The sequence below is a fragment of the Fragaria vesca genome, linkage group LG7 (assembly GCF_000184155.1).
Source record: "Fragaria vesca subsp. vesca linkage group LG7, FraVesHawaii_1.0, whole genome shotgun sequence".
NCBI classification, from domain to species: domain Eukaryota; kingdom Viridiplantae; phylum Streptophyta; class Magnoliopsida; order Rosales; family Rosaceae; genus Fragaria; species Fragaria vesca.
Window position 1 is genome coordinate 3,527,449 of NC_020497.1, and position 12,013 is coordinate 3,539,461.

The 12,013-nt window shown below is 35.0% G+C and overlaps 2 protein-coding genes across 2 annotated transcripts in view; one reads left to right on the forward strand and one right to left on the reverse strand.

Moving 5' to 3' along the window:
* The first annotated feature begins 7,769 nt into the window (after nucleotides 1-7,769).
* LOC101295664 ((S)-scoulerine 9-O-methyltransferase-like) lies at nucleotides 7,770-9,229 on the forward strand. Its single transcript, XM_004308262.1, has 4 exons — nucleotides 7,770-7,962; nucleotides 8,102-8,271; nucleotides 8,331-8,414; nucleotides 8,924-9,229. The coding sequence occupies exons 1-4, from the start codon at nucleotides 7,770-7,772 to the stop codon at nucleotides 9,227-9,229; spliced, it is 753 nt and encodes a 250-aa protein (XP_004308310.1).
* Nucleotides 9,072-12,013, reverse strand: part of LOC101295957 — a 4,241-nt gene continuing 1,299 nt past the window's right edge. The window contains exons 2-5 of the mRNA XM_004308263.1: nucleotides 11,462-11,514; nucleotides 11,162-11,302; nucleotides 9,729-9,751; nucleotides 9,072-9,476 (exon numbers count right to left, since the gene is read on the reverse strand). Coding sequence (XP_004308311.1) covers nucleotides 9,398-9,476; nucleotides 9,729-9,751; nucleotides 11,162-11,302; nucleotides 11,462-11,514 — 296 coding nt within the window. The 3' untranslated portion in view covers nucleotides 9,072-9,397. The remainder of the gene's footprint in view (nucleotides 9,477-9,728; nucleotides 9,752-11,161; nucleotides 11,303-11,461; nucleotides 11,515-12,013) is intronic.

Consider the following 12,013-nt stretch of genomic DNA (forward strand, 5'->3'; position numbering starts at 1 on the left):
CGATTCTAGCTCACTAGCAAGGCTGTAAAAGGCTTTGGTATATGTGTTCTTGTTAATTTGATCAGTAGCACCTGCTAGCTATTTGAAGAGCAATGGCGCGTCTTGAGAAAAAGAAAGACGTACTACATCGTGCGAAAAAGAAAAATTAAATTAATATAAGAAGTATGTCACTTGCCATCCACAAGCTAAACATGGATACCTAAAGAAACATTTAACTGCAGGCCCGGCCGGTATGTTCTTGTGTCTTCACAACTTGGTCTTAGAAAACTCATGAATCACCACAGATATTGGTGATATATGAAATGCTTGAGCATATGATACCTTTCACCAGCTCGTTGGCTCAACTGGGTATTAAATTCCTTAAACTACAGAACAACCTGGTGATCGATGAAACCTCCAGGTAGAGTGTAGACAATTAATTTATTACAAATGGCATATGATCATGATCAGCATGAGATATATTTTATGACAAGTACGTCTAACTTAGCTAGTTAGAGAGAGAGCTGCGGAACAAGTCTCCATGACTCCATCTTTTTCTTTTTTTTTTTTGGCGAAATCCATGATTCCATCTTTAGCAGACCGAACTGGCATGGGTATCACTACTACAAATCTTAGCAATAACCACATTCATTAAGTGTGGCAATATAAGGAAAAAGCCACACTTATCTGTGTCCAATGGCCATTGCAACGTTGCCGCAACATTTTCCAAGTGTGTGGGCAACAGGCCCGTTTCAATCTGAAAAAAAAGAGCCACATATGTATCCAAATGTGGGTTAGTTCCACTTCTGACATTATGTGGGCCTCCTGTTTAAACAGATTATTAAATAACCTTATTTTATTTATTAGCAATCAATCTCAATTATACTGTTTTGTTGAAAAAAGAATCTCAATTGAACTGTTACATTTTGTAAATAAAATTCTACCCCTACCTGCACCGTCAATTTTTTTTTACTGCATCCTAGTTGTAAAATCGTTCTAAATTTGTTCCAGATCCTCTACACCTTCAGTATACTCATTCCACATAAATATGTTTCAAAACAACAAAAGTGTAAACAAAATAAATGGATTAATATATCGAATATATCATTTAGTACTTTCATATTACATAAACCAGATCACTTGTTCAATAGTTAACTAATATACAAAAAGATGATAGATCAGTACAAATAATAGTTGAACACTACCATATACAAACTAAATCATACTTCTTTTGAGATGCCCTCTTTGAAACCTTCATCTTCTCAATATTGTCCTTCATTAGTTCCTATATCAAAACATCATATATATTTAACTTATCACATTATGTCAAGTATCATACCATGAGTAGGTTTAAGACATTCCTGATGATGATTATGAAGACAAAACTTATGCTTACAATAGCTTGTTTAGAATGTTCATGAGTGTGGACATGGTAATCTCAAACAATTTGCAACTCTGGGATTACACCTCCATTTTCATTTTTCTGCATATATATGAACCATAAATAATCTAATAAAGAAAAACATAAAATATTAATATGAGAATGTAATACCAATAAACATATATTATTTTTCATCAGTACCTAACTAAAAAAACAGACTGTTAAAACCATATAAGAATAGACTCAGTAGGAGTACTAATTAATATGTTGCTGTTGGAATGTGAACTCATTTGAACATGTATTTATTCAAAAATTATGATGACTTAGGTGCCTAGAGGTGAACCAAAACAGTCCTTGTCATCAGTGCAGTTTTATTCTAATAAGAGCAGTGATTAACAATCTTTCACAGAAAGCATTTATAGATGAATTTATAGAAATTCCTTCCCCTTCAATATTACTAGCAGCTCATTTCTGAGGACCTCATTTCATCATCTTACCTGATATGCTTTGAATTTATTTGAAATGCAGAAGAATCTACATTACTCTTCTTATGCTGTCTCCTTTTATTCTAATAAGATTCGTTAATAGCAAATATCATAGGTAAACACATTTTCTACAAATATCTATGCATAGCAACTAATATCTTACTGACCAGAATGTGATATCCCTTTACAAAACAAAGGCTTCATGTTACTCCACAACTAAGTTCTTATACTTTGTAACACTTTGCCTAATAATAGAACATGTATTTTTTTAAAATAAATATGACTTGCATATTTGTTCCTGATTTGAGAAAAAAAAGTTGTACCAGTTGTGTGCCTCATCTTACGCTTTGGTTGCATAAAAAAAAAAATCATCTTACGCTTTGGTAGCATAAAAAGAAATCATCTTACACTTTGGTAGCATAAAAAAAAATCATCTTAGGCTTTGGCCAACTCCGTTTGTTCACAATAGATCACCGCTGCAATAATACTTGATAAAATATACGTTGATATGTGTCAGAATGAATTGTATTACAAGCTACCCCATGTATATCATTATACATAAGTCCAAAGGGACCTCAAATTACTAATGAATTCACAAGGCGGCAAAACATTCATGAGCCGCGAAACAATACAAAGGACCTTGTTTAAAGAAATCAGAGGAGATAGTAGTACATAGGAAGCAATTAGGTGGCAAACTAACATATGGATAATTCCCAACCAGTTGACATGTAATATAAGATTAATCTAAATCATGTTAGAGCCTAACAAACTGAGAGAGAAAGCTAAATAGAAATATAGAAAACCGAAGACAATAGTTCTTGTAGATGTTTAAGCAATGCCTTTTTTTTTTTCAAAAAGGAAAACAGGAATTATAACCCCACTAAACTTACCAAGCTACATCCGAAAAGCAAGCAAACAACATTGGCAAGTCACATACATATTCTCATCTGCTGATGCTCTTTAATTTATATAGAGTTAGCTGATTTTTCTAGTTTATTAATTTTGTCATGTTATATTGTTCCCACTCGAATTTCATAGAGGTAGCCATGAAAAGTCAACTATATATGGGCAATGGGCTAGACAAGTATATATTTTTGATCTCAAATTAATACAGCATAATCTCTCCGAGTAGTTCAATCTATTAGATTATTATTATTTTTGCAGAAGAAGCTAAACGTACAGGTAGCCTGCTCCTTTTTTTTAACCAATTACTTTAGAACGTTTTTTTAGTTTACGCAAAGTCAAATTGTTTGCATTGACTTTTGGGAAAGAAAAAAAAAAGTTGTTAGAGATGCTCTGATTGAGTTGCCAAGAAAAAAGAACAAAAAAAATAAAAAATAAAAAACAAATAATTTTAAAGAGTGTAATATTTCTACGGGGACTTATTTTATAACTTTAAAGACTTATTTATTAATACTTTGTAAGTAGAGTGTAAGTATAATTTCTACTAAAAAAAGTAATGAAAAACATAAGGTGTGTCAATTATACGTGTTCTATTAACACATAAGGTGTGTCACTCTCCGGTTAGAAAAATAGAATGTGTTAATAGAAACACCTTATAGAGATTTATGGGGAAAGTTAGGGTGAGTTGATGCATAGTATGCATCAACTATTTTAAAATAATATATGAAAATGAATAACCTGTTGTACAGGTAAACATGTAATCCAGTAATATTAATTGTGACATGTGTAAAAAAAATTACAATTTTAAGAACCTTTTAATTATGTTATACGTGAATTGTTCAAAAACTTGTAATGAGGCTCGTAAATGTTGTAATTACTTGGTTTACTACTGTAATTACCACTAATACGTTAAATGTGGTGTTTGTAGTAAAGATATCATAAATGGTGTAATTTACTTAAAAAATGACCATAATTACATAAATAAAAAAAACTATTTTACAAGATTATAGACTTCAGATAATTTAGGTCTGATTATTAATATATACAATATTCGTTGTCACTAGAGATAAAATTATCGTTATTTTCGTAAAAATAATCGTATTCCAAATAATATCAAGAATACGACTATATTTACCAGTTATACCTTAATTGTTGTAATTTATAGTAAAACATGTTGTATTATAAGTAATTATCTTAATCACAAAGAGTAAAAAAAACCTCTCAAGGGCGCTGTCAAGAGCCAAACCCTAGAAAACCTCTTCCTGCTCTTCCCTAGCTCTCGTCCGACTGCTCCGTTGCATTGATGCAGGCTTCTTGCCTCGTCGGCGAGCGTCGTGAGTGGCCGGACGGGAAGTTGTGATGCCTCTAAACTAGAGCGATGGTGGGATCTCTTGCTCGCTGGTCTGGGTCAGTGGTGGTTTGAAGGTGTCTTGGTCGAATCGAGAGGCTGAGTCGTGAAGGCGGATGGGATTGGAGGAGGAACTGCTTTTGTTGGATCGGAGCGTCGTCATCCGGGTTGGCTGATCAATTTCGTTGGCCGGTGGGTGCAGATCTTAGACAGGTTGGGTATCACGACTTGCGGTGTTGTCGAATCTGAATATGTGTCGAGGGCGGTTTTTGGTGGTGGTTGGTTTTTAGGTGACCTGAGGTGGATCGCTGTTGGGTAAGCGGCAATGTTCTATCAGTGTGACTCAACGCCAGTCGACAGGCGGTGAGGATGGTGGGGTGCACATATCTCAGGTTGGGCCAGGTACTGGGTACTCCTCAGATTTGGACTTTTGGGCTTAGATGCTGCTGTTGGGCCGTTCTGAGCTGGTAGAGTTTGGGCCTGTAACTTGTTCTTGAGCCCATTCTATGTTCCTTTTCTTAGTATTTCTAGTTTTCTAATCCCATCTTTTTGGGCCACTAAGGTTTTAAATTAGTTTTTACTAATTTATTTCTAATAAGTCCTTATGTAGGTTTCTAGGAATCTAGGTAGGTTTTGGTGCCTGCAGCTTATGATGTTTCTTTTACATCTAGATAGTAAACACATCCTATCGTACCGCAATTGAGCACCTTGGCGACTGAAATTTCATGCAATATTATCTCTATGTAGGGCTAGATTATAATTTGATAGGCTCATCGTCGATGAACGACAATGTACAATGTAATGGTATGTGAATCACCTCAATTCGTTGGGATTTGTATCGGTGTCATTTTGGCTGCGACTATTAATACAATGGGTACCCACTTTTGCGTCAAAAAAAAAATTTATCTCAATCACAATAAAATTTACATAAAGTAATGTATTAATTACTAGATAACAGACTTTATTACACAAACAACTTATTTACCATATGTACATCAACTTTACCACTATTCAATGTTCTAAAAGGCGCTAGGCGCTAGGCGGGCGGTAACCCACAGCCTAGAGCCTGGACAACCTAGGCGAAGATTAGGCGGGGACTAGGCGATTTGTATTTTTTAAGATTTATTAATTAAAAATATATATTTTATGCAATTTAATATTTGAAAACGGTCAAATATAGATAAATTATTCAACATAATCTAGTCATACTCATTTATAAAATAAATTATAACTAAAATTTAGCATAACTTCCTGTAAAAGTGAGCAACAACAGCAATAAACATATACACTTCTAATTTTAAACACACAATTAACTCTTATACTCTCATACTCCCCACAATATAAGAATCCCACCACAAAAAGAAAACAAAAATAGCCGTAGAGCTTAGCAGCCTAGGCGGGCAAGACGGCATCTAGGCGGGCTAGGCGGCCGCCTAATCGCCCACAGCCTAGCACAAAGGCCTGGAAGAAAAGCGAGGCGGCTTGTTGCAGCCTAGAGCCTAGGCGGGGACTAGGCGGTCCTAGGCGGGGCCTTTTAGAAGCTTGCCACTATTACGACAATTTGTTGTCAGATTGGTCAAATAGTTCTTGAACTTGTAATTGAAAAAATTACTACAAATACAAGCTTGATTACTACTTTTTCAATAATTCGTAAACTTGTGAATCAAATGGTTCTCATACAAAAACTACAATGAAATCGACATTGATTATTATTTTTCACCTCAATTGTTGATAAACTATGTAAAAACGTTGTCACATAACTAAAAACTTCTTAAAGGACAATAATTACAATATAAAGATCTTCATTACACCATAAAGGTCTCAACAACAATTTACTCATATTATTAACATTTTACTTGTATAGCAACACATTCATTATTTTATTGGTATACATCATGTTCTCTAAACTTGTAACATGAAATTTAAAGACTTTTTTCCCCTTTAATTAAAATCAATTATTTTGGAATTTATTCAAAAAAAAAAATTATCAATTTGGATTGCGCGTCATCCCCGATGTATTTTCTCTCTACAACTTCTGCCCCAATTCTATTGAAGATCTCACAGAGAATGATCTAGTTATGGCAAAACGACTTAAGAAATTTATTCAAGGAGGGGAATAAGGATCGCTCAAGATGGATCTTGTTAAGGGGGAGATGCAATCTCCTCAAGGTCCTGAGTGTTAAATAATCCCTCGAGGTGAGTTTGGAAGATAGTGATGCACAATCTCTTGGAGGTGAAGAATCTCTATAAGTGGCCGGGTTTAGCAAATCAACAAGGTTACTGAATGAATTGATGAACTGTGTTGATGCATGGTGTAAATCGGGATAGGAACGAAACAGAACATTTACAGAACGTTGTCTTCTTCAAGTCTTTGTTATAATTTAGGGTTTTCCTGGATTGTGGTTTTATTATTTATTCCATATATAAGTTACAATTTTGGAAAAGAAAAATTTATTTGCTACCGGGTAAACAAGTTACCAGTATTAAATAATTTAGGCCATTAGATATATTTATGATTTTATTATATCCAAAGATCAAAAATATTTAAAAAACTTGATGCATGCATTAACTTAGACTAGAATTTTTCGGGATCTATAGCTATATATTATAAACTCCGAATACATATCATCATGTTGCTTAGTTGCGGGATTCTTAATTTATGGGAAAATAAAAAATTGAGTGAAACCCGAAATCTTAATTTAATCTTAGCTTTCAGAATACCATATGGGCTGCGTACGATGATAATAAAATATTATTCGAACTACATTTGACTGGCTAGTTGTAACTTGAAAATTCACGTTGCCACTCCAATTGTACAAAGGGCGTTGACCAAAAAAAAAAAAATTGTACAAAGGGCTGCTATAAACTAATCTAGCTAAGCTATAATGGCATACAACATGATCCTACTATTACTCCTAAATTGGATGGTAAAGATTCTTGATCCATCATTCTCTCTTGTTTCTCCAAAACTAGATCGATCACTGCAAGATCGTTGACTTTTTTGCAATGTCTAAAAGGCGCTAGGCGCTAGGCGGGCGGTAACCCACAGCCTAGAGCCTGGACAGCCTAGGCGAGGATTAGGCGGGGACTAGGCGATTTGTATTTTTTAAGATTTATTAATTAAAAATATATATTTTATGCAATTTAATATTTGAAAACGGTCAAATATAGATAAATTATTCAATATAATCTAGTCATACTCATTTATAAAATAAATTATAACTAAAATTTAGCATAACTTCCTGTAAAAGTGAGCAACACAGCAATAAACATATATACTTCTAATTTTAAACACACAATTAACTCTTATACTCTCATACTCCCCACAATATAACAATCCCATCACAAAAAGAAAACAAAAATAGCCGTAGAGCTTAGCAGCCTAGGCGGGCAAGGCGGGCTAGGCGGCATTTAGGCGAGCTAGGCGTCCGCCTAATCGCCCATAGCCTGGCACAAAGGCCTGGAAGAAAAGCGAGGCGGCTTGTTGCAGCCTAAAGCCTAGGCGGGGACTAGGCGGTCCTAGGCGGGGCCTTTTAGAAGCTTGCTTTTTTGTATCCTTTATCACAAAAATGAAGAGTCAAATTCATAACATATGGTGGTGCATGCGTGGTCCGGCCGGCTTATATAAGGTTATAGGCAACTGATCGAACTCCTGCATCAAAAGAAAAAGAACATGGAAAGCCATGGAAGTTTAACAAATCATACTTCAGCTTGGGGTTTGGCAAATTCTATCACCATTCAAATGACTCTGAGAGCTGCAATAGAGCTCAATGTCTTTAACATCATCGCCAAATCAGGTCGGGGAACTGATCTTACATCAAAAGAAATTGTTTCACAAATCCCCAACACAAATCCAACTTTAGCAGGTGAGAATTTGGAACGAATGCTCAAACTTCTTAGTGTTCACTCTCTAGTATCCACTTCTCTAAAACCAAACCCCATTGATAAGACAAAGCAAGAAGCAAGAAGCAAGTTATGGACTAACAAAGGAAGCACTTTGCCTAGTGCTGAATGAAGATGGAGTTTCTTTTGCCCCAAATATATTGTGGGGCTCCAAATTGTTCGTTGTGAAGAGCTTGTTCCAGCTCAAGTACACGGTGCTTGAACCGGAGAGTTCTCCCTTTGTCAAAGCCAACGGAGAGACCATTTTTGAATTCATGTCTAGCAAGCCTGAGGTGTGTCAATTATTTGACAAGGTGATGGGATAAGTTCTTACCTATATTTTGATCCTAAGGTGTTTGAGGTTTACAAAGGTTTTGAAGAGGTGAAGGAGTTGATGGATGTAGGAGGTGGTGATGGATCTGCAATTGCCAAGATAGTGTGTGTATCCTCACATCCATGGAATCAACTTCAATCTGCCAAGTGTTATATCTCGAGCTCCCAGTTTAGAAGGTTAGTATATCCACCTAGATGACTACTTCGTTCGATCATCATCTCACATTTTACTGCTCTATAAGGTTTATATATTGTATAAACTGAAAATTACACGGGCGGTATATCAGTATATAATACATTTTTATACATATAAGTTACATGCTTATGATCGAAGTGAGTGTTTCTCAATCGTACGTCAACCATATATTTATGTCAATCAATCCAAACCATTGATTATGTGTATTTTATAAATATACAAGTGTGGAGCATAGAAGTGGAGATATGTTTGAGGCAATACCAAATGCACAGTCAATCATGTTGAGGGTTAGTTTTCTTTGATCTAGGTTTCACATCCTTCATATACAATGGAAAAACCATCATATAGATTTCGAATTTTAGATCGAACATCAACTATCTGATAACTAACGTAGGAATATTTATGTTTGTATGTAGTGGGTACTCCATAATTGGGATGATGAACACTGTAAGAAGATATTGAAAAACTGTTGGGAGGCAATACCAGATGATGGGAAGGTAATAGTTGTCGAGTATTTTGTAGTACCTGAAATAGTTGAGAATGCAACAGAAATGAATAAGAGCGTGTTCTACCTCGACATATTCATGATGACCACAAGTCCCGGTGGTAAGGAGCGAACGATCGCTGAATTTGAGTATCTAGCCAAATCAGTAGGTTTTGTTGAAACAAAGATCTTCCCACTTCCTCATGGGAGCTATGTTAATGAGTTTCTTAAGAGTTGAAGCGTGGGATTGATCGTTGGATAATTACTGTTGATATCTCGCTCATTCCTTATGATCCACTAGAAAGATTGCCCGCGCTCTGCTGCGGGGGTTCTTTTGAAAAGGAAGAGCTACACTGTATTGCACTGTCACAAAACTGTTTTGGCATACATATTACATTTGGTGATCTTAAGATATGTCATTTGTTGGTATGAGCCTATGAGGCATCTTCTGTGATAGTGAGTTCTTCATTTGCTCTTGGATGTCACTGCAAAGAATTAAAAGCTCAAGAGTTAAGCTTTCAGTACCACACATGTAAGAAAAGTAGAGGAAAATGAGGCTGGACATTAAAATCTCTGAAGAACGTCATTGAAAGAATCACTACATTAACAAAATTGAAATATTGTTCAGGCGCATATTATCCAAGAGTAAAAATTCATCCAGACACCTATAAATTTTGAGTACATGCTCAGGTGCTATATGTTGTTCTTTTCTCCTATCTGCTAAAAACTTAACTAACCTCTGATGAGATGATATTGAAATCTGCAAAGACAAGATATAATCAGTTCAGACAAATACATAACATCAGTCACCGGTTATCATCTAGACAGTACAAAAGCACAACATTATGGGATTTAAAAACACATTGGAACAATTGTAATACAATGAACTTCATTGTTTAGTTGTTGGTTTGTTACATACATGGGTAACTTTTGCTATCCTAGGCCTAGTGCTCTTGCCTGCACCATGCACCTGTCAAGATGCATTTACACGCTCCAAAGAAAACTATTATGGAAGTCCATATTGCAATGGAAACCTTAGTATGCAACCTTAATTTTCTTTGTATACGACATGCATGGTAGAGACCTAGGTAGCATGCATCTTACATGGTATCATCTAATTACATGGTATCATGTAAATATGAATGTGCAGATTGACATTAACTCTCATTATTCTTATTTCCAAAATGTCTTTGTCTATTTGACAGTACGCCACAATACTTTTCATTCTCCTACACTAAAATCTTCTAAAGCAGACAACTTTCTTATACAGGTTTAGTTCATATCAGAAAGTTGATGACTGTAGGTATGTAATCGAGATTTAAAGTGAAATACCTAACAACCATGAATAGATGGTATATGTTTGATATAGTTTAAAGTAAAAAGTTAAGCTAACAATTTAAATCCATGTATTCTAACTAGTTTTGAAAGCATACTAAAGAAAAATGAAAATGAAACAAATAATAAAATGACCAAAGTAAAGAAATCTCAAGTTTATAAAGAAATTTTAAATCCTCCCTAAATACCTCACTCAATCTAAAACAATTAATACTTAAGTTAGTTAAGTATCCATTTCTTTCTTTCTATATCTGCTATTGCACATAAATTTTTAAGCCTATATAGTCCCCAAATACCTCATCCCCAAATATGAAGAAAGTAGATACATCAATACAACATTTTGTTAAGTGAATTATGAAGCTAGAATCAGTATCTGAACTCTTAGTTTGCAGTTAAAAAGTTAGATGTGAAGGATTCAATATATGAATTCAAATTTTTAAATATGATGTAGTTAATCAAGAAGATTAGATTTTTGCATGGACGTTCTGTGCATGAGTGACTTGGTGATACTGATACACGATAACTGAATGAATATGCATCTGTGTATTTCAACTGATAAGAAAATAATGAAAAAAAATATTCTAGGAAAGGCAATGAACACTGAAGATCGCATTATTTGAATATATAACATGAATGTTTACCAACAGATTACAAACAGTGGAAGTATATTGAAAAAAGAAATAGAAGAACAAAAGACAGGAATTTCGGTTTGGTAAGGATGCTAAATATGATCACCTGAAGAAACGATGATGAGTAGAGATGTAGACTGGTAATAAGGATGATCAAACAGTAGAGAATAGTTCGGATCGATAAAAAAATGATAGATAAGTCATACTTGTGGAAGAAGGTTGTCCAGCCCCACCTTGCCCCAATTCGGAGTTTCCTTCTCTGCTTTGGCCAAGACTTTCCTCTCAAAATCAAAGTCAAATTGGAAATTGCTTCGGGGAATGTCTTTGACTTGAGTCAACAATTGAGGCTAAAATAAACACCAACCAAATCATATCAGACATATCAAGTAACTACACCTCAAAGTAACGAAATTTCTTCATTACTAATCTATTCAATCATGAACAACAATTGAATTTATGCACACAAATTTCCTAGAACAAAATGAAATCGAAACTTCAAAGCTTACCGGAGGAGTGATCCGATACGTTGGCTTAATCGAAACACGAATGCCCAATCCCGCTGCAATTCAACCAACACAATTGAGAGAGAACAGATCGGGTGAGAGAGGAAAAGTGAGGCGGATTTCGGAGATTCGAGAGAGCAAAGGATCAGTAGAAAGAGACAGAGAGAGAGATCTTGGGCGAGAGAAAGTGAGAAGAGCAACTGTAGCTTCCTAGATAAATCGAGGGAAAGCGAAAGAAAGCGAGAAACCGAGAAGAGTCTAGAGAGTTTCCGGGGATAGAGACAATTCAAGGGCAAAAACCGTCTTTTTACTATCATTAGTGAACAGTAATTGCCCCTGACAACCAATAGATATATGTTAAATTTATGTGTGGCTTTTGTCTTATATTTAAAGTCTGCTCACTCTTTGATTTGGTTCTTTTCATATAGTGTTAATTAGTTTGTAAGGTTTGTGAGAGTTTGGCTGTTGATGCCTTCCAAACGTTCTTTCCATTTAGTTTGTACCAGTACTGTTTGTACGATTGCATATATATATATATATATATATATATATCTG